The following is a 25,579-nucleotide window of genomic DNA, read 5'->3' as shown; positions in this document are numbered from 1 at the left end:
CCTACAAAGCATACCTGATATAAAAGGTCTGCTTCAGGCTTCTTACATGCTTTATTGTGAGTTAACAACTTCATGAGTAATCAGTGGAGTTGAAAATGAATTATTATTGCACAGTTTTCTTTGACTGATATGAATGTTAAATATCCTCAGTTCTAGTGGATAGAGGAAAAAAATAATTAAAAAGGACTTTGCTTACTATACAAAGCTTTGAAATGTTTTAAATTGTTGAGAGCTGCACTGTTACATTGTTTTTTTCCTTACCTATTCATAACCAATGTGTGTTTTTTGCCGTTACTTAAGGATGCCATGTTGTTTTCTCTCTCACCTTACTCTGTCTCCTCAGTGTTTCCCCCTTTCATGTCACTCTCATGTATTCTTATATGAAGAAGTTCAAAGGAAGACTAAAGCTTACCTAGTTAAGTAAAACCACACCTACTTTGTCTGATGTTTCATTATTCTCATAGACTGACTTTTACTATACTCTAGAATTGCATTTGAGGCTGGTGTGCTTGCCAGTTAGTTTCAAGAAAGACACATACAGGATATGGTCGCACACTGCTTTGTAAGTATGGTATCCAGGGTGTTGTTGATTTTCATGTACAAAAATAATTACTGAAATGTTACCTTTTTTCAGAAATGGGGGACTACTGCACAACATGACTTAACTTTCAAAGACTGAAAGCAGTTCACCTTAATGCTCTGACCTCCCTTTATATGTGAATCTTCGTTTTAAAAATATGAAAGAATAGTATAAAATGCAACCTTAAATTTCAATTTCATTGTGTTCTACTGGGAAGTTATCACTTAACACAGATAGCACATTTTTCTCCATGGTTACTATGTGGAAACTGACAACTGCATAGTGGAGAGATGTGTTTAAAAATTTCCTATATGTACTTGATGTGTCCTTGTTTTGCTTCACATGGTATCCAGCAATTTCAAGAAGATAGGTTGTTTTTACTTATAAAATTCTGGTCACATCGCAGATTGATGTACAATTCTTGAAGTTCAGACGTGTCAGATCTTAACTCTGACAAGTTCAGTGACCTTTTCAAAATACCCGTTGTATACTTACCTTGCTCTTTTGTTACAAAGATTAATCCTTTTCATGAGGAAATTAGTTGGTGCAATTATTACATCTGAGAAAAACTAAGTTGATGAATGGATAGAAGGTAGATTTTACCAACCATTTAAAAATTTGCCTCTATCAGTTGTGTATAAGTAAGATAAACTCCTGGAACACATAACTGTTTTGAGATACCTTTTGAGCATTGTAAAATGCTAGGTTATGTTCAGATTAAACTTTCATATTGTTCTTGGTTTTATCAGTCACCTCTAAGCTTTCATGAATTAGGATAGTAATTCGCAGTTACTGTGTTGGTACCCTCTGTTTTAATTAGAAACTTAAGTATTTAAAATATATTATCCTAAACTAATATCTTTAATTTATTATCAAATTAGGATTGAAAATAGTGATTATTATAGTGCAGTGTGTTGATTTTCTATTATTCCTTGGCTAGATAGCAGTAATAGTTTTTCAGTGAAACATATTGTTTACTTAGTATTCTTGCTTCCAGCTACACAGATTTTCTCAAGGAACTGAAACAGATGTAAACAAATATTTGCAACATGGATCACTGAATTAGTGTTTAACACAGTAAAAAGCACAGGGATTTTGAGAGGCGGGAGAATTTGTCATATCTTGATATATACTTTGCATGCAGATGTCAATATACAACAAACATACATCACAAAAAGTGATGACCACTTTGAATTTTATTTGGTGTGATAAGGACAAGTATATCTGGAGTAAAATGGAACACAGATTATTTTTCGGATTCTTTGGTATTTGATTTCTAATAAATTTTTGGCTTTCAAGAGTGTAAACCAATTTGATTAAAACTCACTTCATATGTGTAGCATTCAATTAACATTCTCTAAGTTGAAGAAATTAAAGGAAAACATGCATATCTAAGGATATAACATATTCTCTGTATAAACTGGAGGTTGCTCAGTGAAAAATCAAATTAGCATAATTACTCATCTGGTTAACATAGACAGGAATGATAGTGTGCACGTGTATTTGTAAGTAAAATGCAGTAATTTGGCTAAATCTGCTGAGAGATCCAGAGTTCTTATACTTTGAATTAAAACTACTCTTTGCTTTGGTTTTGTTTTCTTTAGATGCATAATGACTCCTGTAAAATCTAATGAGAAATTTAGTTAGTTTAGCACTTAGGGACGTCCAAAAGCTTCAGCTGCCTGCCTTCAGAAACTTTCAGAACATAAAACATTTTAAGGTGCACATGCAGACAAACAAAGCATTGAAAATTGTGAAGGCCTCAAAGGAAATACCCTTGGCTTGTTAAATTTGTCAGTATAGAGACACAGGGACTACAGGAGCTCGACTCCTGAGTTGCCAGGATAAAAAAAGTCAGGCTGCACAACAGCCCATAAGTAATGAAGAGGCCGAGTATGTGAAGTTTGACTAGAACACTACCAAAATTACAAGAACCACAGTATTAGCTTCCTCACCATTAAAAGTCCTTTGCTTATTTCTTGACTTGTATTATTAGAATACAGGGAACTTTGAGCAACATAGTCAAGAACGATGGGGCTTGATGAACAACTCAATAAATGGGTGTTTTGTCCTTTTTTTAAGTCTTGAGAAGTGTGTGCAGACATATAATATATATCAGTATTTCAGACTTTTTTTCTTGGGTCTTAAACCTGTTAATTTATTTTAAAGTACTATCTTTTGGTTTTTTTTTTAAATTTTAACTGTTAGCAACCAGCTGAAAATTCCTGTGTTTACTAAGATTAGCATGACTGAAACTTTTGTAATAATAAGAAAATATTTCTAGATCCCTCTCTGTTTTTGTTGATGCTGTAGGAATTGTGGAGCCTTTTACTTTGTTCTGGCATTTCATTTTTTTTTGAATGCTTAGCTCATTTCTTGGCCCAGGTTTAGCTTTCTAAAAAAATAAAATGTCTTAGTCCCCTATATGCTTCATCTGTGGCATTTAACACTTAATTTTTCTGTGTGGTGCAGATGGTAAACAGAACTGTGGGATTTATTCAAAGTATTTAAAAATAGAGAATTTGGAGATCCACACTGTGCCTTTAATTTCAGAACACCCTTGCCGTGGTGTTATGTTTGAGTATAGATGACCTTCAAATTCACAGACTTAGATATCATGAAGTCCCTTTTATATCAGGTGTGTAAGGTACCAGAGTTGATCCAGAGTTGACTGTTAGATTTGACCTGTTTGGAACATCATAGAATTATAGAATAGTTCGGGTTGGAAGGGATTTTTGAAAGGTCATCTAGTCCAACCCGCACATACTCACCTACAGGTCTGATTTAAGAGATGGGTAATCATAAAAATGAATCCTATGACTCCAACACTAACTTTAAGCACTGAACCTGGAAGTCAGAAATACATGACTTAGGGCTCACTCAGTACACTCTGAGTGGAGAGAGAGGGAGACAGTTCCCTCAGTATGATTGGCTGCAGGATGAATGTGTCTCAGAAGAGGTTTGTGTTCTCTCTTTTTTTTTTTTCTTTCTTTCCCCATTTTTTCCCTCTAGATGGGAATAGATTATGGAGTTACATGCATAGAGGGAGGTCCTCCATAAAGAGTAGTTATGGTAGTATGTACTCTTTTACTGTATCATACATGCAGTCTAGTATTTTGGGACATTTTTAATTGATAGCTCTATTCTGTGTTTCCCATTGTAGTACCCAGACATAGTTACCTCAGTGTGCATAGAGAACGTGTACACATGAATTATCCCACAAAGAAACATGTATTACTCAACAATAGGTAAAATACTTTGAACAAAATTGCCCTTTTCTCATACCAAAACAGTGTTCATTGCTCAGGCTGTCACTTCAGCTTTGTGGAGCCATGTTACCCTAACACAGTAATGCTCCACCCACTTTCATTTTCCTTTCTCTCCTCCCTTTTTCCTCTTTTTTCTTCCTTTACTTTTCCCTTTATTCCTTCCTCCAAAGCTATAATAATACAGCTGTCACTCAGAAATCACTTTCTAACAACATGTCATTGGAAAAAAATGGAGATGAAAGTGGATGTTGAGAGCTAACCTTTGGCTGATAATGGCTAAGTACTCCTGAGTTCTGTAAAAATATTTTGTTTTGTGGAAGATAAAAATGTTTTAGGTCTGAGGGGAAAAAATGTACTATAGATTCATCTGAATAGATATTAAAATGTGAATATGTAAGTCAGACTCTTTCTGTTCAGTGCTGTCTAAAAACAGCAAACTGGGTTGGCGTTTTATAGCCCTTGATTATCTTCACTTGATACTTCAAGCACTGTCAGGTTGACTACATGAGCAGTGAAACGTCTTGATTTGTGTTTGCATCTCCTTTTGTTGAAGTCAGGAAGACAGTCTTACAATTGCAAGCACTGTTAAATTTTTGCTGGGCTGGATAAATTTGTAGTGGGGTGTTACTGTCTGTAAAAGGATTCAGAACATGCACTCCCTCAAGTACAGTGCAAGCTGTCATGGAAGGAGGCTGCTCCATGCCTTTAGTATGCACTCGATCTTTTATACTGAATCACTTGAAGTTTTCATCTCCCTGTGTGTAAAATACGTCTCAAGGTACAAAAGGCCTGGAAAATGAGATCCAGAAATGCAGCTGTGTAACTTAATGAAGTAACTGGCTAAATCAAGGACTTGCAGTTTAATATGGTGTTCTGTGTTTCATCTCAGGACTGGCAGATCTCTGGTAAACATTTCTGCCTTCATCTTTCATGTGAGAACTTCAATTTCAGGTACTATTACCGGTCCAAGAATGAGGCACAAATTAAGCACCAATTTTTCTAAATAGCTGTAAAGAGGAAATAAATGGTAAATTACTTGTTTCCTTTTTAATAGAGTAGGATTGCTGGACATGCGTACATAAGAGAGCTCTGAAGTTCACCTGTCTGTTTCTTATTCTCTGAATACCATGCCCAGCAACTGTGTTCTCACAGTTACAGGGAAACATTTATTTTCAAAGAAGAAGAAAAAAAAACATTAGTAAAAGCTCTGTGTAAAATCTTTTAGATAGTAATTTAAGAAGAAGAACTTAGTTCCATTTAGGAAGTGGAATAACCTGCTGGGCTGCTCTGAAAGACTGCTGAGCACTAGGTTTGTGATGCAATGTATTGACAGATAATTATAATGCTATTTCATTATATAAGTTGATAACAAAAATAATCTTTATTGATTTAAGTTTTTAATAACTCTTTGAGTTTTCTTTTAATTTATATCAGGATTTGGTAGGTGATAAAATGAAAATCTTCAGATAGAAAATGTGTAAGAAGGTATTTTTTCTAAATTATCTTTACTGTTTGTGCTTACTGTGTAATTAAGAAGAAAAGCTTGGAAAAAAGATTCTGATCTTAAATCCTCATAACTAGTCTTTGCCAAGATAATTAGAAGTACACTGTCCTAAATATTACTGACTTTTGATAGTCATGATTTTCCTTGAATCCTGAATGACATACCATTGATCTGTGTGTGATTCAAGCACTTAAATCTTGTATTTTTTACAATAGTCTGTATATGTTTCGCATGTCATAAATCATATAAACTAGAGCTTTCTAAAGAATTCGGTTTGGAAAGTTAATTTTAAATTCTTCACGTTTTCTGCTTGCAGTTTTTAATGGCATTTTCTACTTTACTACTACTGTCATCAGTCTTCTCTATCACTGGAACAGCTGATACTCTCTAGAATCACAGAACGTTAGGGATTGGAAGAGACCCCAAAAGATCATCTAGTCCAATCCCCCTGCCGGAGCAAGAACACCTAGATGAGGTTACACAGGAAGTTGTAAAATGTTTCAGGGTTTCTTTTGAGAAACGTTTCTGCTTGTATGCTCTTTGTTTCTTTCGGTTTATTTCTGAAACGTTTCTAAACTCCTCCACTAGTGTTGCCTCCCACTTGTGTATTTGAAAATATTTTGAACAGTCATCCTGCAGTACAGTGATCCTATTGTTGTAGTGCACAGGGCAACAGACAATCCCTATCTTGTGGAGCTGTAGTTATTAAATGTTGATTCATTTTTCTTTCTGTTGTGCAATTCCAGTTGAGCTGTTTTAATAGACTTTCATCTGATTAGCCAGAGACACTTCTTATTCCCAGATTTGGAAGAAAATTAGTAGTTACAGGATGAATTCTTAAGTGTTCTTTTGAAACAGATCAAACTTTTGACTATTTGGTAAGACACCAAACTGTATTCGTTATGTGTTACTTAAAACAACAAAGATTAAATTTTTCTGTTTAGGATCTTGAAAGCTTGCTGCTGTTTCGTACGTAGGTGCCATGTCATGGTTTCACACTGAGCTTTCTTTGCTATCTTTGGCCATGACCAAATTTTAAGCAAGTTTTAAAAGCTTTATTTCCAAGGGGACTCTTCATGCCAAACTTGATCATCTTTATGAGTAACTGGCTCCCATTTTGTCAGCGTACTGAAGACTGTTTTAAGAACTGTAGACTTTGACATGCTCAGAGAGTCATCCATGTATTCTGAAAAGGATTGTTTCTAATATTCTTAGTGCACTCCACAATGTACTGTTGGAAGAAGTAATTTAAGAGTTACTCTGAGGTTCACTTTTTAAAAACTTTGTGGTTCCAATTGCTGCAATATGCCTGTTTTCAAGGTTTGCATATTTAAGAATACAATAATTTATTACCTTAAAGTATTCATTTATCCTGTCTGTACATACCTCTATATATAAATTCTCTTAAATTAGGGTCATCACCCTTCTTACTCTTACTGGAGGCATTTTTAGATACATTTCAAAACCACATTCTTGATGGTTATCATGCACACAGAGGTTGTAGTCTTTGCTTTCGATGACTTGGATGTATTTTCTTTTTCAAGAAAGAGGACTGAATCAAAGTGAAACTTTTAATCTAGCTTTACCACTTTTGACACTTTAGCTGAGTATTAGTTTTAGAATACGTGGAACACTTGTATCATTCTTACTGTCTCTGGACACTGCTGTAAGGATGGCTTATTTATTTGAAAGCTCTGTTTCCTTTCAGAGAGACTTAATGGCTTTTTCACTGTCTTCCAGGTTCTCATATTAACTAATATCATGCTGGGTATTTATCTCTTTGGATCCTAATTATTTTCTGTTATCCTCAACATGGAATGGAATTCAATTAAGTGATCATTTTGGAACGCAGAAAGACAATTACATTTGAAGTAATTATTTTGGATCATGTTGGAGACACCAGCCATCCTTAAAACAAAAAAAAATGAACACTGTTGGAGGAAGTCTTTGACATATATGAAACTATGCTCTTCATTCAATATATTGCCCCATTTCCGTAAGTTATAAAGTTGTACATGTTGTAGTATATGTGACACAAATTGGTCGCAGATTTTTGCCAGTCCCAGCATTCTTATTCCCAGAGCACGCTCTGTGAGAGCAGATTAGTTAAGAATGTTCCATCTCCATCCTCTTCCCTTCCCCAAAAACCAGTCTAATCTTTCATGAAGAAGTAAAGCATAGTAAAAAATGTTTTACCTGGTTTTGTGCATTTATATAGTTTTAAGAAAATACACATTTTTCTTTAAATATTTTAGTGAGGACTAACATCACTGGTGCTGGGTAAGTGCACAAGTCAGGACTTGATTAGTCCTTACTTGGAAAAATGAACCTAAATAGTGTTATGTTAGTGCTGGTGTGCGTACAGTTGTTTTTTGAATGCTCCCACTTCTTTAGTGGTTGAAATTATTTAACGGATTTCATTATTTCTCAGCTCTTCAGCTGTGGTTTTAATACAGGACTCCATCTTATATTTGGATATGCTTGGTTTTGTATCAAGCTGTGCATAATAAAGTTGTAATTGCTTTAGAATATTTTTATGCAAGTTCTGCTTTATTTTAGTTTCAGCAGAACTGCAAGATGCAATTCATCTGAAATGCACAATTCTGTTTTCTGTGGCAGTGTTTTGTACATTCATGGATTTTGAGTTTTGTTCCTCTGTCAGTTTTTCTGAACTTCTGCTGTCTTTCTGGAGTTACCTTTTTCTGCTTCTATTAAGGTGGTATGGGCAACAAGATTCTAACTTGGTTGATGTAGGTAGTCAGTGCAAGTTTTAATTGCAGTTTAAGAACAAACTGCTACTGGTGGAAAAAAAATTGAAACTTTCCCTGGTAAATAAAATTTTTGGGACATTGAGAAACCTGTGAAAAAATACCAAGCTGATCATCTTGGCTTACTTTTTTTTTCTTAGTTTACAGTTGTTTGTTAGTGTTTCTTCACTTCTAAAATGGTTGTGTTATATGCCATGGTTGACATGGCAGTAAACTTTTCTATGTGAATTAAATTCTGGAGCTGAAGATTGGAAAAGGCAGTAATCCTGCATTTTAAGATTAATAGCAGACTTCACTACTTGTGTATTCCTTTTTGAGTTCTGCCTCAGACTGGGTTGCTTTTTTCAGAAACTTAAGAACAGAGGAGAAAATAAAAAGGAGTCATCCACTAATGAAAGGTTTTGGTTTCATGTTTGGGATTTTTTTTGAGGAGATAACTGTTCTCAAGCAGGGGTGTTGGTGAGGGGGTATGTGTGTGAAGTTCAGTACCTGATCTAATAACATTTCTTTCCATGACTGTATAGAAAACTCTGTTGATCTAACAAAATCTTGAGCTTTTGCAATATGTAAATGGCTCATATAGGTTTGTTGCAGGCTTACCCAGGCTACTAATCCACAAAAGCAGGATGAGTTATTTCTTCTATAAATTTTCTTTATTTGACCTTATTAATAATATTGCTACAGCAAATAAAATGCAAATTCCTTAAAGCAAATGGGAGTCTTCTTTAATCTCACTTATTCTAGTAGCTACAGAAGATGGAGTGTTACTCAATTCATAGGAGAAAGAGTTTTGTAATGATCTAAAAAACAAATTGCCTGTTACAGCATGTAAATGTAGTGCATCTGTTTATTTTTGGCGTATCAGTAACACCATAAAGCACTTAGATTTTTATTGCTTGGATTTTTCTGTCAAGTAACAAGGTCACTTGGGAACTGCAGCATCTGTGACTAGATATGAGTGTGTTTTAAAGTAAGTCTTGAGGTCTTTCTCTCTTAAAATAATGCCTATTCCATATAATTTCTGAAAAGTGGACTATATAAACTGAGTCTTATGGACTGCATAAGCTCATGTCATTTGGGACTTGATATTCAGGAAAATTGCTCCTCCTGATAGCCTCTATGTTCTTTGTTTTTCTTACTTTTGCAAGAAAGAAGAAGAGAAGCTCTAAATTGGTTTGCACTTCATTATTCTTTATTTCTCAGAAAAAGGTTGGGGTTTTTTTCACTGTTAATGATCATTCTACAGATTGAAAAAACTTTGCTTACTGTAATCTTACAAACCTACGTTAGTGAATCAAATGTGTCATTAGACTCATAAATGTAGGTTATGTTTAAACTAGTATAAAACTGGACTACCAGTGCAGAGGGCTGTCACCATTGCTATAGTTGCATGCTTCTGTTGCTTCCCTTGTTCCTCAACATCAGCAATCACATGGTTGCTTTGCCCAGTGCATGGCTGAGAATCAGTTCATCACATGACCCCGTATTTCTGGGATCTGACCATCCATTTCTTGGATCCATTTTCTTGGATCTGACATGGTGACGAAGAAGAGAAGAAACCATTGCAAGAGACTGAGAGTGCTAAAGTGTCCTTTTTGGTGGCAGTATAATCATAAACTGATTGAAGCAATCAAAATGTGAAGCTACTCCCTAATTTTTTTTTGACCTGGATACACATAATACAGAACCAGTATATGTAGAGATATGCTGCCAAGTCATACTTGACATACGTATGGTTAAATATTTTATAAATACTCTTACAAGAATAAACAAGTATTTGCTTTCACTTTCTCAGTCCATTGGGAACCTGAACTGTGCTCTGGTTCCTGTAGCAGTATTTACTTGCTCTGTCTTAAATTTAAGAATTTATTCTGTGGTCTAATTTGTTTTGCTGATAGCTGATCTATCTGAATGATAACGTGAGCATCACAGAATGGTAGGGGTTGGAAGGGACCTCTGAAGATCATCCAGTCCAACCCCCTGCCAGAGCAGGATCACCTAAACTAGGTCACACAGGAACACGTCCAGGTGGGTTTTGAATGTCTCCAGGGAAGGAGACTCCACAACCTCTCCAGGCAGCCTGTTCAGTGCTCTGTTATGCTCACAGTAAAGAAGTTTTTTCTTATGTTTAGGTTGAACCTCCTGTGTTTTTGCTTGTGCCCACTGACCATTGTCCTGTCACTGGGCACAACCGAAAAGAATCTAGTCCCATCCTCCTGACCCCCACTCTTTAGATACTCATAAGCATTAATGAGATCCCCCTTCAGTCTCCTTTTTTCCAGACTAAGCAGATGTAGCAGTCTCAGCCTTTCTTCACGTGGGAGGTGTTCCAGTCCCCTCATCATCTTAGTGACTCTACACTGGGCTCTCTCCAATAGTTCCTTGTCCTTCTTGAACTGGGGAGCCCAGAACTGAACACAGTATTCCAGTTGTGGCTTTACCAGGGCAGAGTAGAGTGAAAGGAGAACCTCTCTTGACCTATTGGCCATTCTTCTTAATCCATCCCAGGATGCCATTGGCCTTCTTGGCCATGAGGGCACCTTGCTGGCTCATGGTCAGCCTGCTGTCTACCAGGACTCCCAGGTCCTTTTCCCCTGAGCTGTTCTCCAGCAGGTCAGCCCCCATCCTGTACTGGTACATGGTGGTGTGCTTTTTCTTGTTGCAGTAATATATCTCTGGCTCGTGGCAGGATGAAAACAAAACAGTTTCTACACCTTACTTGAAAAATAGGTCTGGCAGGATATCTAAGAATAAAAAATAGTTATTTGCAGAGACCTAAGAGGTGTCCTTTTCATCTTTGCAGAATGTTTTTTCAGCTTTTCATTTCAGACACTGTGTGAAGTGTATTGCGATAGTTTATAGAAGGGTTCAGGCTTTCTCATCAAGCACACTCTGCTTTGACAAGTCTTTCGGCATAGTTTGGTACTGAACTTCATCTCCAGCAATTGGTACTGACGTGCTGAGAGTGAGAGCAAGCTTAATCAATAGCATGTAGTTGGGTGCTTGAACACTGAAGACAGTGCTACCTTTATCATACTTCTTCTATAGGAAATCAAAGGCAAATACGAGAGTTACAAACTAGACACTCTTAAATGTGTGTTCTACAGTGTCAACTAAATGACTGTCATAATCTGTAAATCTTTAGGACCATTGAAAAAATTCTCCTTTTTCTCTTAAAGATCTAAAATTGTATTGATAATCCAAATGAAAGACCTTCTAGGGATGGAAAAGGAAATCCCTTAAATCACTGTATGGAAATGCCTTAAAATACGACTGGATCATAGAAAGTAACTTGCTACGCTCCAGTTCCTTAGTTGTCAGCCTTCTTTGCAGAGGTCTTTGTAGCAAAGAAACTGTAAGAATTAGATCTTAAAAAAGGGAGTTCTGTCATAATTGTCTTATAGCATAATGCTCTGTGGAGAGGCACATGAAGTTATATAGCCTTATTTGACTATGTCTGAGTGAACAAAGCTTGTGATGACTTTTAAGACTGATGAAAGGATGGCTGCAATGGATAGCTCTTTCTTGCGTCATGAGAAGCATGCTGGTCATATGCATTATGTAAAAGCTTTAGTTTATTCTAAGGAAGTAAATGTGCTCAGAATTGAGTTTGTATTAAAAGATTTATTTTCTTTGCAGTCTACAGCTTGCAGTAGCTGATGGCAGGCTTGTACCGTTGTTTTTAGCCAGTTCATTTCTGTTGATACTCTGGAATCTGTGTTGGATTGTTTCTTTGTTAGTCCTAATTTCCTCTGCCTTGGGAAAGTCTTCAGAGTGCTATCATAAACCTCTTCATTTGTCTCTTTAAATATGGAAATGCCTTATTAAGAACTACACAGTTTGTGAATTAGCAGAACCGGAGTGGGAGATTTGTGGCAGACCATCAAATCAGTAGCTTGTAATATAAAAGCTGTCTGTAACAGTTTCATTACAATTATGAAATTAAAGTATGATACCATTGGACATATATAAACTTGTGCCAGGGGAAGGATAGTCAAAAATAGCAATGTGCTTATTATTGATTGTTGATCCCAGAAAACAGACATGATTATGTCAGTCTGAATTTACAAAAATGGAAAGACTTTCAGGAGGAATTAGATAGCATCTGGAGGAAATCCCTACCATTCTTTACTTCCAGTATTTGAAAAGGATTTTTAGTATTTATTGGCTTATATTTGTAGCATCGTATTCAAATATCTTACATTGACTTAGTAAAACTACGTGGTTTGTAACATTTTTGTTTTGTTGTTTTTTCTACCCTGCTTCTGCAGCCTGTCTTAATAGTTGGAAGCATTACATACAGAGATTGGTTTAATATTCTGTTTGGACATTTCCCATATTATAATCTTAGCCTTTTATGTTACCTAAATTTCCATCCTGTCTTTAAAATCTGAACTACAGGGACCTCCTGTTTATAACATTGTGTTTTGAAATGAAATATTTGCTTAATGCTCACGTTCATTCTTTCTTGTCATATCATAATACTTGATGTATAGCAAAATAATGATACAGTAGATGAATTTAAAAAGTTGTTATTGAAAATAGTGTGGTTTCCAGTTTGATGCAGTTTATTTTTGTGTTATGCTGTAGGTCTGTCTAATGGTTTTGGAGATGGAAGTAAAGAGAGAGCGTTAGATGATACTCCAGGAAGGAAAGTTGAACCTCGTCGCCGCTGTGCATCAGAATCTAGTATTTCGTCTAGTAACAGTCTTCTGTGTAACTCAAGGTAAAATTGTAAATCTGAAATACAAATTTGAGATCAGATATATCAGTTTTCTATGCTGCTTGTGACCCCCATGGAGGATTGCATAAATTTTAGGGAAAAAAAAAATACATTTCAATTTTCTCAGTTGTACATTGAATCTGAGACACCTTTGAGGATTGCTGGTATTCTTTTGTTGACTTTAGGTTATTTCAGATCCAAGCAGTTACACTTTATACTTGACTGTGCTTCTTTTGCTCTTTATAGATACATACACATATTTGTGCGTATAGTATCTTGTTTTAAAAATGGATGTGTTTTATTTTGGTGAGGGGAGGAGAGAAGCAGTTTCCAAAGCAGGGAAGGTAAACTCAGTAGATGTGAAGCTGTAGATTATCAGTCTGTGATTTGGATTACTGGCCACTTACTGCAGTGATGGTAGTACCCTTATACCAACTATTGACCTTCTTTTTGTGAAGTCTGTTGTTAAAAGGTAGGACTGCTAGAATAGTCACCTCTGCCACCATTGGTAAATATTTCTCCATCACCAATGGTGCACATCTTAAAATGCACACTAGTTTCTGGGTAAGAGGTAGCTGTCTCCAGCCCTTGCCTATGGGGATGGAGCATACAAGAGTATGGGGTAAAGCTGTTTTAAAAAATAAAAAAAGGAGAAGAAGAAGAAAAAAAACTTAATTCCTGTATTCAAGATTGGTATTAAACTGTTTAAGGGAACGATATTAATGTACTCATGTCAAATCATGTCAAAAGGACCTTCAGAAACACAGAGAATTTAATACTGCATTTCTTCTAAATGTAACTATTGAAGACTCAATCCAGAATAATTGCTGTTTGAATTCTTTGATCACTTAGAGAAGACTCAGGTGTGCAGAGAACTAATTTCCCATTTTGTGTATAGACATTCCACAATTGAACGACTTTAATTTGTAGTTAAAAATGAAAGAGAAAATAATTGTGTTTCCTATGTAGTGGAACTGTTGGAGCACAGGGATCGTGTTTCTGTTTGGCCAGTATCCACTGTAACACTGGAGACAAAGCAGCATATCTCTCATTTGCGCATGTATAAGCTGTACAGCAGCTGAGGTGCAGTTGCGTACTGTTTGTCTTTTGCTGATAACCAGCCAATTCTGTTATGAATATGAAAATAATCTGAGGCTTTAGCTTTTATGTGGTTGTTTGTGTTTGTTATATAAAATTTGTTAAAGCTTGTTGCTCTGATTTTGCTGCGTAGTGATGAATTTTTAATTATTTTTTCAGTCTTGATTTGCAGTGAACAATGTTAATTATCAAGTATTGGTTTTAATATTAATGCTTTCATAGTTTCAGCTTACCGAAGTGTGGTAAAGGTAAACCAGCACTTATTCGAAGACACACACTGGAAGACCGAAGTGAATTGATATCATGCATTGAAAATGGAAACTATGCCAAAGCAGCAAGAATTGCAGCTGGTAACTAAATAATTTCATTCTTAATAATATTGTACAACTATAGTTTTTTCCATTTATTTGACAGATTCTAACATTTTTACTTTTGCTGCTGTAAGACATCTATGTGTTCTGAAAGGGGTGTTGATAGCATTGCAGAAACTACTGGTTTCTACTTCTGACTTTTTAAAGACTTTGAAGAGAAAAGAACAGTGCCTGATTTTGTTTTTTTGATTAAGAAGTGGTATTTAAAGTGATCAGGCTGCTCTGAATATACAAGCAAAAGCTTGGACTGGAGTACGATTTATGGTTCTGTTAATATTTTGTTGGGCTTTTTGGTGTAGGGTTTAGTCCTCATGTACTGTTCTGCATAAACGTGCTGACAAATGGGTAAGACATGGTCTGCTTTCGTTGAGGAAAAAAGTTGAAATTGGAAAGAAATGGAAATTTCTAGGAATGTAGAGGATTATTTACCAAAATTTAGGGAAAGGTCTATGTTCTGGTGATATGTTTTCCACCTGTTTCAGTACTTTATTTGTATTACAAGATTTAAGTATATCATCACTTACATAAGTAGAGCTGTGTTTGTGTAATGCAGTGCTCCCACACTGAAGTTAAGCATCAGCCTTGCAGTGTCTAGCAGGCCTGTCTTCAGTTTCTGACCTTACAGCTCTTCGCCCCCTCATCCTGGGTGTTCCTTGTCCAGTTCTTTTTCATGACTTTCTAGTGCTTTTATCTGACTCTTTGATTGCCTTAGTCTGTTCTTTCCTCCCCATTTGATGAGTTTTGTTTTTCTTTCTCGAAGATCTTGCAAAGAAACTAAAAAAAAGAGCTGTTCATTCTTGGCAAAATGTCTCAGACAGTTTTGTTTAACAGAGTATATATGCTTTAGAAACAAACACAGTACTTAAAGTTATGCTTTCTTTAGGTCCAGGGGATTTATTGTTTCTATTTACAAGATGCTGTATCAGAACCTATGGTATGATACGTTGTAATGCTGCAGTTATGGTGGGATGCAGTTTTGCATTGATTAATTGATGTAATCGTTGTAATGCACACACTGAACTATGCACTGAATGCAGACAACGTTACAAGAGTGCTATTGAAATCACAAAGCCAAGTGTACAAGTTAGGGCATGCTGTTTTCCATAATACTGCTGCTGCATTCAGCATTTTTGACTTGTGAGACTGAGGCATGCTTTAGGGCAGCTCAGTGTACTGGACACATTAAGATGATTAGGGAAAAACACATTGTATTGAAATACGAAGATTTTATTGATACATATTCATTAATAGCATAATATATATTCATATAGTAGTATACAGAAATGTGCTGAGGTTTATAGGCCTTGAATTCCTTTATAGGGTCAGGAAGTTGCTGCACTGAAGTGGCAGTGTGTTCTTCTGCCTGTTCCTTTCTGAGCCTTGCTCAGTCCTTTTGCCCGGCTATTCCTTGTTCCCTCATCCAAGTTTCTCATCTGCTTTTTGTGCTAGTTTTCAATTCTGTGTCCTCATCTTTGTCCAGTCAGTTGCTCCACCTTCTTCTCAGATTTTTGTTTTCCCCTCAGTAAATCTTAAGTGACAGTATTTTTCCCAGCAGTGTCTAGATGCTATCTCTCCTTCAGTCACATCAGACTGGTAAGCAAGAGAGAGTGAGGAACAGGTTGTAGAGGAGTATTTTGCTGCATTTGACTCAAGTAGCTTTCCCCTCTGCATGATCTTAATTTCAACAGGTAACATTGACAGCAGAGAGAACCCTTTGTCCAGCCACAAGTTACACAGTAAAAGCAGAGTCTCAGTTTATCATTTGTGCTGAAGAATGAACAATCTATGCTGCTGATAGCATGGCTACCTCTTGAGTGGCAGTAGTTTTGGAGCTTAAATACTCTCAGTGTCAGTGGCTTTGTCTGCAAATTTAGGTGTTAAAAACCACTGTTTATTATATGTAATTAAAAAAGGAAGAAAGTAAGAAACAGCACTGTGCACTGTTAATCTGGTCATTTTTCAGTAAAATAGACATTCCTGTTTGTGGCTCAAGCTTCTGATTTAAGATAAAATTGGCCTATGAAGAGTTTACATTCCTTGCTGAAAGTTATGCAGATACTGGGTTTGTAGTTCTTAGTTCTTGTTTTGAAGACAGAAATGCTGTGAAGTTTTGAGGATTGTGATCCTGGCACCTGATGGGTGTTCTGGTCAACTTCCCACAAAAAAATAAACATACTGACTTTATTATGAGAATGCTAGTGAAAAAGCCACTGGTTGTTTTAAAAATACTGTAAAAAGTAGAAGTCTGTAAGGGGAGAAAAAGTATGAGACATTCTTATCCCTACCCTAAACTATGTAGAATCTAAAGTCTGGTTTGTGGTATTTTGTTACTGTTGGTTTTCAGCTAGCAAGAGTACTGTTATTTAAAATCTTTAAACAGTACATTGTCCTGACTCCTAACTTAAATACATTGTTTCTCATAGCTTGAGGGAATAAAGGGGTTTTTATGTTGTAAAAGAAAACTACTAACCACCACTGCTAACCATGTGCTACTCTGTTAACCCCCTGTCACCGCATGGAATCAGTTCTGACTAGGTAAAATTCTAAGACTCTTCCCTAGTGTGTATACACCCAACAAGTCCCTGAGGGAATCTGTCTGCACACATCCTGTCAGATTGTGTATGAGCTTCTACTCAGCGTTAAAATATATTTTTCTTTGTTTCGTATCATTTCTGCAGCTGACAATAATATAGTTTTCTTCTTTTGTTAACTGCCCTGAGGAAGAGGACTTGAACTGTTTTTACGTACCTGATACAGTTCTATACATATTTTTCAAAATAGTCTGTGTATGAAAGACATTAATCTAAACCTTCATAACTCTTCATAACTGACATGTGAGTACTTAACGTACTGTTATTAATAGAGAGAGAAGTAAAGAAGTTGCCCAAATTGCTTTTTCTGTTGAGTTAGCAATTGCTCTGATTGTTTAATTTTGAGATACTACCAAAATGGTTTATCTGGATTTAACATATCTTTCCATAATATCCAGTATGTTATGTATTCATCTATACTCTCAGAAGTGTAAGAATGCTTGTATATATTATATTTGTGTGTATTATATATTTATAAATCTGAATAATAATATTATGGCTCTCTAAAAATATACTGAAAGGAACAAATAAATAAACCAGTAAATAAATTCAGTAACTTTTTTCCCAAGGTTATGTAGTTTAGTAATAAATAGTGTAAATAAGACTTAAATTGTTTTCATGGTTTTGTGTAATGGAATCTACTCATTAAAGATCTTCTATGTAAAGCTTGCTAAATTTGATGGCAAAGGTCCCTGTTTTCTTTAAGAGACGTCTTTGAGTTCTTAAACATACAGGGAAAATTGCATTTCTCTTTCTCCCGTGTTACCCACGCCTATGGTAGAACCTGTAACAGCTTTTAGCTTCAAAAACATGTAAAGTCTTCGTATTGCATTTTGATAACTGATGTCACATAATTGTGAATCTCTGGACTTCCCAATAAAATATTTTCTTGAAATGCTGATACCATTATAGATGAATAATGAATTATAATTGAATGAATGGCTGTAAACTGACCTAGAATACATTGTGGAGAATGACCTCTTTTTTAAAATTATGTTTTGTAACAGCAAGGTAAAAATGCTTAAGGTGTTCACTACTCTTAAGAGGTTGGAAGCCACTTTTTTCCCCTGAGTGCTTTTTGTGATGTTGAGGTGGTACATACATCTACAAGCCACATGTAAATAAGCATTTAAAGGGCAGCAGTTTGAGAAGAATTGAGGAATTTTGGCAAGTAGAGAGCTACTTCTATCAAGTATTTTCTTACTGCTAAAATAAAGTGCATCTACAACTTCTGAACTGTATTTTGGTGCCAAGTTTCCCTGTACAAGAAGTGCCTCCTCATCTTTACAGCTTGTGAACTTCCATTACCTTTCTTCCTACTTTTCCCACACCCAGTTCCATCTTGAGGGGATAATGCACTGTCTTCTGCCCAGTCTCTTGACCGTATCCTGGTGTGTCTGGGGGGCCAATTGCAGTTCTGGTTGACTGAACAGCTCAAACCTCTCTCATGTTTCCATCCAGTGGTGAACGACAGGGAAGAAAACGGAGGATTCTGGTAGAAGCGAGCAGTAACATAAACTCAGTTTTCTGTTATGCTGCCTCCGGAGAAGGAAAAAAAACCACCACTATTGCAGTTGTTTCCTTGAACCCTGTTGGTCTTTTTGAAATTTACTGCAGGGAGGACTAGGCAGAGAGAACAGGAGGGCTGAGTAGTAGATAAATAAATAAATAAATAGAGATTAAAATGCAAATTAGAATTTATGCATAAGAATAGAAAAGTACACTGGACAAGCATTGTAAGTTGTCAGGTGCTGATCCTACTATGTTATATCCAACACTTTGGAAACATCTATAAAACTTACATCTTCAATACCATCACCTCTTTGACAGGATTGTCATAGTTTCAAGAGAAGCTGCTTATTTGGAGTATGATAATTTTATGTTTTCTTTTAAGCCTTTTCAAAGGGAAAGATTTATTAAAATTTGGCAAACGCTTTCTGAGGATTAAGGTATTCTAAGATACGTTGTTTCTAGAGGTGTTTAAAACTTGTTTTTATCTGTAGTCTTGGATTAAAGTACTAGTATCATTTAAAGAGCTGTTATGAGTATTACCTGCTTTTTATTGCAGTGTGCGTGAAAGGTGAAATTGGTATTTGGACTCTAATCATGAGATATTGATGAAGGGTAGAAATGCAGAACATTTGCCTGAGTTTTCATTCTTTAACATACTAATTTTATACTTAATTATTATTCTTAGAAGTTGGGCATAGCAGTATGTGGATTTCAACTGATGCTGCAACATCTGTTCTTGAGCCTCTAAAAGTAGTATGGGCCAAATGCAGTGGATATCCCTCTTACCCAGCTCTGGTAAGTACACAGCTTCCCATCAGTACACTAGTGATACTGCTTCTGGCCTGAGAATATTGGTGTGTAAACCTAAGGTAACTGATAAATTCCTATTCATATTAAATAAAGGTGGATTATTCTGCCTTCTTTACCATGCATCCAGATTGTAAAATTATTGCTATATCAGGTGTTAAGTCAATAATCTCTACTACCTTACCCATCTTTTGAAATGTCTAGTACCTGTCTCAGTAGTCATTGTTTCTTCAGTATATAGTATTGCTTATTCAGCTGATCTTTAAACATTTGACAGACATCTTGTCAGTGTTGGAACTGAAAATGTCTTCTGCTGCAAAATAAGTATGAAAATACTCTGATTCTGTGGTTCGTTAAAGGAACAAAAAAAGTTGTAGAGTCAGAATAAATTGAATTATTGTATCCACTTGTGAGTGATGTATTGGAAACTTAAAGCTGCTGTGCCCATGTTATTATAGGAGAAGTACACACAGTTCTACTTAAATTAAAGCTTGCAGAGACAACGTTGATAAAGTGTTTGCCTTCAGGCATTTGGCATTATAGAAACATTTCATACACTGTGGCTTGATTTATGTAATAGGCTGGACAATTGTGACTCTTTTAATATGTATGTTCTGGGGAGATCAGGAAATGTAATCATACAGTGTCAGGTTAAAACCTGTGGAGGTGAGAATCAGAGCACTTAAACTCAAGTGCCCTCAGCGGGGGCAGGGGGGTGGGGGGGATGGACTCAAGCACTCTTAGGTCAGATGCTGAAAATGTGATTATTTGATTGTCTGTTGAAGGTTGTTTGTACTTTGTGTTAGATTTAAACTGATCATGACCAAAGGGCTCTTTTTCTGCCCGGTCTTTTATGTCAGCACTGGTGTTGCTCTGAGAGTGGGATGAGTTGACTGAAGTTAAACCTCAGTCAAGAGAGGAAAGTGTTTCCCCTGTTTTCTACAAACTCCCCACAGTGTGAGTTTTCTCTTGATTTGGTTCCCATAATCAGTTTACTGTGGATTAAGGTAGGTGCCAGTGTGGATGCTAGTAAAACAACAGGAGTTTGTTGGGTTAGGAGATGGGCGGGGCAGGCACAGAGTAATGTAACCCCTCTTTGGTGGAAGCAGAGCACTTGATAATGCTGTGATCTGCCTTTGAAATTTTTCCATCAGCCTGGTTAGTTTATTGTTAGCAGCGTTTTCTTTCCTCCCCCAATCTTTGTTTAGAAGGAATTGGTGACTGGAACTACATGTTTTGCTGAAAGTTGAGTCATAAATTAGAGATGCAAGATATTTGAAAGTGACTTCTGATTTGTTTTTTTCTGTTTGGGTTTTTTTTTTTTGCTTGTTTAGGGGGAATTTTGCTTCAGATTTTGAGCGTTGGGCTTGTATGTTGTAGAAGCAGAAATGTATACCTTAACACGCGTGGTATCTAAAGTATCTGAAGTTCAAAACCCGAAATTTAAGGCCAGTTATGACTACTTGCTTTTAGAAATCCTGGTTCAACTTTTTCATTCTGGAACCTGCTTGTCACTCTGCAAGGTTGTACTAGTTGAAATTCAAATGTGACTTTAAGAAGAACTGATGCGGGTGAAAAAAAGCTCTAGAGGTAGTTTTTTTCAGTTAAATTTACCACTGTGCCTCCACCCTGCCTATTCAGCTGATGTCAAGAAATTATGCAAGTGTGAAACAGAAAGCCAATTTATACGCAGCAGCTGTTTAGTTTATGATTCTTTTCCCATTAATTTTATTTGTCGTACGTCCTTATAATAAAAGATGTAGTTTTAAAAATTAGGAACTGTCTTTTCTTCTCTTTTATAGATTATTGACCCTAAGATGCCTCGTGTTGCTGGCCATCACAACGGTGTTACTATACCAGTGCCACCTCTGGATGTACTGAAAATTGGAGAACAAATGCAGACCAAATCAGATGAGAAACTGTTCTTAGTACTATTTTTTGACAATAAAAGAAGTTGGTATGTTATTGAAATGTATTGTTCGATGCATGACTTAAATCCCTATACCTTTAGTCTAAAAGAAAGTTGAAACATTATCATTCTATTGATGTCTTTCCTGTGGAAGTATCAACTGTAATATTAGAATTTTATATTTGAGCCTATTCTTGGACCAAGGCATATCATCACTGAAAGATACTTATTTGTGGTCAGTTTGGAACAAAATAAGATAAGTTGTAAATCAAACCAAAAGACTACTAAACAAGCTGGTTTAATTTATTAACCTGATAAAATGGCTTCTTTGGCTAAACAGATTTTTTGAAGGTAATTGTCTTTAGTATTAATCTTTACCAGCCTTTATCATTGCTTTCCAAATGACATTTGTTTTTTCTCCAATCTGCTCAAGTGTATTTGACATTTCTGGACAAACTTCTTGATTTAATTGTAAATTTAACATACTTATTTTATCCTTTCTTACAGGCAGTGGCTTCCCAAGTCCAAAATGGTTCCCCTTGGAATAGATGAGACCATAGACAAGTTAAAAATGATGGAAGGTCGTAACTCAAGCATACGAAAAGCAGTAAGAATCGCTTTTGATCGTGCTATGAATCACCTGAGTAGAGTCCATGGAGAACCAGTCAGTGACTTCAGTGATATTGACTAACAGAGATTCTACCAAGGCATGAAAAATACCACACAGACTTGAACTCTACTAACGAACCTCTTTGTCTAAAAGAATGTATTGAAGATACAACCCCTTAATTGTTGATTCAGTGGCTGAGTTCTGCAAACTTGAAATAGTTGAGCAATTCTTCTAAATCACCATTGCCATATTGATTAATGATTTTATTGTGCTGTAGTTTGGAGGATTTTCCACTAAACCTGTCAAAATGTCTTGTTCATAGTGTTCATAATTGTACATAAATGTATATTCAACACTTAACTTATTCTGATTTTAGAAGTAGTTCTTTAATTCCTTTTATAATTTTTCTGGGGAGGGAGTTGTTTTTTGTTTCCATGCTTTTCTTTTTTTTTTTTTAATTCTTTCTTTCTGAGGTTAAGTAACCTAAGCACCATCTTCCAGCTTAAGGTGTTTAGTGAATCTTAAAGCCTAATATCAAAATGGCATCAAATATATGTTTGCCTAAATCATTTACAATATGGTGCTGCTTGTATCATTTCTTCCTTGGTCTGTAGCTTCTGAAAAAGACTTCTGAATGTTTGTGTAAATCGTTGCTCTTTGCACAAAGTACCACATATTTAAGATTGATGTAAATTTACAATTACAAATATGTATTTTAAGAAAGGAAGTTGCATTATTTTGGAGGGTACTTTGTGAGAAAGACATCAAGAAAAAAGTATACTATGTACATCACTTGCAAATCACCAAAAACACTCCATTGTTGCCCAAAATAACTTTTAAGATTGTTTTGGTTTTAAACAAACTTGGCTTAAAGCCTGCAAGCACATTATTTCTTGCAAAACCATATCCCATTTATCTCCCATTGATTTTATTTTGTTGGTATGTGTGCCTCCCTGTGTTTTATTTATTGTAGAAAATGTATTAATTTGCTTTATAATGAAAAATAAAATTGACAAATATATTGATATGCATTTTTATACAGGCACATGAGAAGACAACTTGCTTTGGGAGAAAAATGTATTGGAAATTGTATAAAATAACTTGATGGTTTGTGTGTAATTTGATTTTTTTGTAACTTGTAATCTTTTGTTTCCGATGAGGGGATTTATGTAACTTTTAATTTAGAACACTTTGGTAGCAATAGAAACTTTGGATACATTTTTGTATGGTACATGTGATGTATATAGAATTAGTACTTTATTTTTATTTTTAAGAAGTAAAGCATTATGTTTGGGCAGGGGGAAGAAGGAGGGTGGGTTTCCAGAACTGCATTTTTATATTAAAAAGAAAAAAAATAAAGTCAAGATATTGATTGTTGTAGCTACTTTCTTCCTACCTTCACTGAGATACTGAATTTGTAACAATGAAAATGGCAAAGTATGTTTGCAATGTGATTTATAATGACTCCATTATTTATAAATGCACTGTGTTTGAACTCTTTTGCAGTGATATCTCAAATACTGTACCAAGTTATATAATATGAAACACCAAATAATGCATATGAATGCACGAAATATTTATGCCCAGCTTTTTTATAAAGGATTAGCAAATGCAGCAAAACCAATACTTTTAAAGTCTTTTTTTAAAAAACTTCATTGAATAGCATACTTCATTGTTAAACCTGCTTGAATCTTTATTTTAAAGGGACAATTACTTTTTAAATAGTTTTTAATGTTTTTATTCTCTATTGTTTGTAATACCCCCTTAGAAGCTTGAAATAAAATTCTTTCTCAACTGTTAATTTTGTCCTGAATTTAGCCCCTGAGATTTTACTGTAGTGCCCATTTTCTTACTCCATGACTGAGCTGTTACAGAGGCACTAGTTCAAGAACCTGATTGCTTTATTGCTGTGGCATGCAGTATCATCCCTACTGAGCCCTCTGCATGGTAGGTATTCTAGTTATGCTGAGACCAGTTGCCTATAATGGGCTCTGTTAATTACAAAGATTAGCTGGGTAAGTTTGAGCAAGCAAATCAATTTCTCAGTCTTGAGAGTAAACACAGCTTTTCAGGGAGAGTAGTCACGGGAGGTATCCTATGAGGACCATCATTAAGGTGTGCTGCTGTGATAGAAGCAACAGCCGCATCAGGTAGAAAAAGAAAATGAAAATTTTGTTCTTTGCCTTACATAGAACTTCTGTGTAATGACTTAGGAGGATATTGTAGGATCTGCCATATAACTGCTCATCTTTGAAGGGAATGGAGTTTAATTTGTGCAGTACTGAGACAGTAGAACCACTTGTGATCTGTTAGGACTGACTATTAAGAGTCTTCAGCAAACAGCCTGCATCAGATTGTATTTCAGACTTGTTCCACCAACTATACTCAAATTTTATGTGTGTTTAGCTAGAAAATGATTCACAGCCTCACTGACAAGCAGAGACACTTTTGTTTTGGTTTTTTTAACCTATTGGACCTTGGAAAGCTGAAACTGCAGTTACAATAGGAGCAGGCATATGATAATTTTGTACTTGTATGATAAGAATTTTCATATCCGTAAAGTATGAAGCTCCAGTTTGTTGTTTGTTTATTTTAAAAAGGCAAGCTATACACGCAGTTGTGAAATTATTCAAGTTCTCAACTGCTTCTCATGGTAGCAATATAGGAGGGGAAAAAGAGCTCCTTTGGAAACAAAAGCAGAGCATTAATTTGATTATTCTGTAACAAATTTAATCATGTAGGCTTTAGTTTGAATTTTGCTCAGACTTCTAAGTTTCATTTTCTGGGTTTTATCTTCAAAGGCAGCTCCATCAGTTCTTCAAGAAAGTAAATTTGCTGCCTTGATCCTACAGGTGTCTGCATGCACTTAAGGGAATTCTGTGCTGAAAACTTCACTGATTAAAAGCATCCTGATGAGCCACACTGCATATTCTTCTGATGAAATGGCATGAAAGGTTATGTTGTTTTTCTCTTGTGCGTGTGATGGAAACTCCCAGGAACTTCTTCCAGATGCTGTCCCAGCGGAGATTGCAGCAGTGGTTGTAGCTGTTAACCATATGTCAAAGTCAAGTGTCATCCAATGGCTCTTCACATTGGGTTAATGGTTAAAATAATTTCTCAAACTTGTCAACTCTTCAGTGTGATTTGTGTTTTTAAAGGATTTTATACCTATTTAGGAAATAAAGTCTGAGCTCCAAAATTGCTTTGTTTCCAAATTCTGGGGCCTATCAGAATGTACTTCACAGCATTTTAGATCAAGTTCCTCTGTGACACCATTAATAACTAACAGAATCATAGAATGGAAATCAGTGAAGGGATAAAAAAGGGAGCACCATTTTGTGTTACTGAATTCTAGGGAAGCGTTACAGCCGTAAATACAGGGTGTAGATTTGCATATTTACTGCACCATTGTAGTACAATCATTTCCTGCTAATGACGTGTGGGAGTCCTGGGTCAGATGCTGAAACTAAATTTGTCTTACCTTGTATGAAAATGTGCAAAATAATGTTATAAATATTAAGGAGAAATGTGGATAGAGAATGACTTTTTTTGAAGAACAGTTTGCATTTGTTACCAAGCTCTGATCTTTCTGAATGTTTGTGGATTATAATTTTGTATTTTTTACACTAGAGGGAGCAATGCACACAGACCATCAACATTCCCAAAATAAGTATTTAATATGTTCTTTTCAGAATGCTGCTATTAAAACCTTTTGCTGGTAAACGGTTTTCTGCTTCTAGTGTTTGTAGTACATCAGAAGTAGTTTTCTCTGCTGTTCTTGCTGTAAGTGGGCTGTTTAGGAAATGTTTATTTTTAACTGAAGAGGAGATACATCGG

General features: G+C 35.7%; 1 protein-coding gene across 2 annotated transcripts in view; it reads left to right on the top strand.

The window, feature by feature from the left end:
• BRD1 (bromodomain containing 1) overlaps window positions 1-23,555 on the top strand; it is a 53,253-nt gene extending 29,698 nt beyond the window's left edge. Inside the window, exons 8-12 of one of the 2 annotated variants that reach the window (XM_010190539.1) lie at window positions 12,712-12,847; window positions 14,165-14,292; window positions 19,102-19,211; window positions 21,026-21,180; window positions 21,640-23,555. In XM_010190539.1, coding sequence (XP_010188841.1) covers window positions 12,712-12,847; window positions 14,165-14,292; window positions 19,102-19,211; window positions 21,026-21,180; window positions 21,640-21,823 — 713 coding nt within the window. In that variant the 3' untranslated portion in view covers window positions 21,824-23,555. The remainder of the gene's footprint in view (window positions 1-12,711; window positions 12,848-14,164; window positions 14,293-19,101; window positions 19,212-21,025; window positions 21,181-21,639) is intronic. The other variant, XM_010190538.1, reaches the window with a different exon arrangement.
• Window positions 23,556-25,579: the final 2,024 nt, after the last annotated feature.

Source organism: Mesitornis unicolor, unplaced genomic scaffold (genome assembly GCF_000695765.1).
Source record: "Mesitornis unicolor isolate BGI_N332 unplaced genomic scaffold, ASM69576v1 scaffold23478, whole genome shotgun sequence".
Lineage (NCBI taxonomy): Eukaryota > Metazoa > Chordata > Aves > Mesitornithiformes > Mesitornithidae > Mesitornis > Mesitornis unicolor.
Note: the sequence above shows the minus strand (reverse complement) of the source record. Positions and strands in the feature narration are given on the sequence as shown.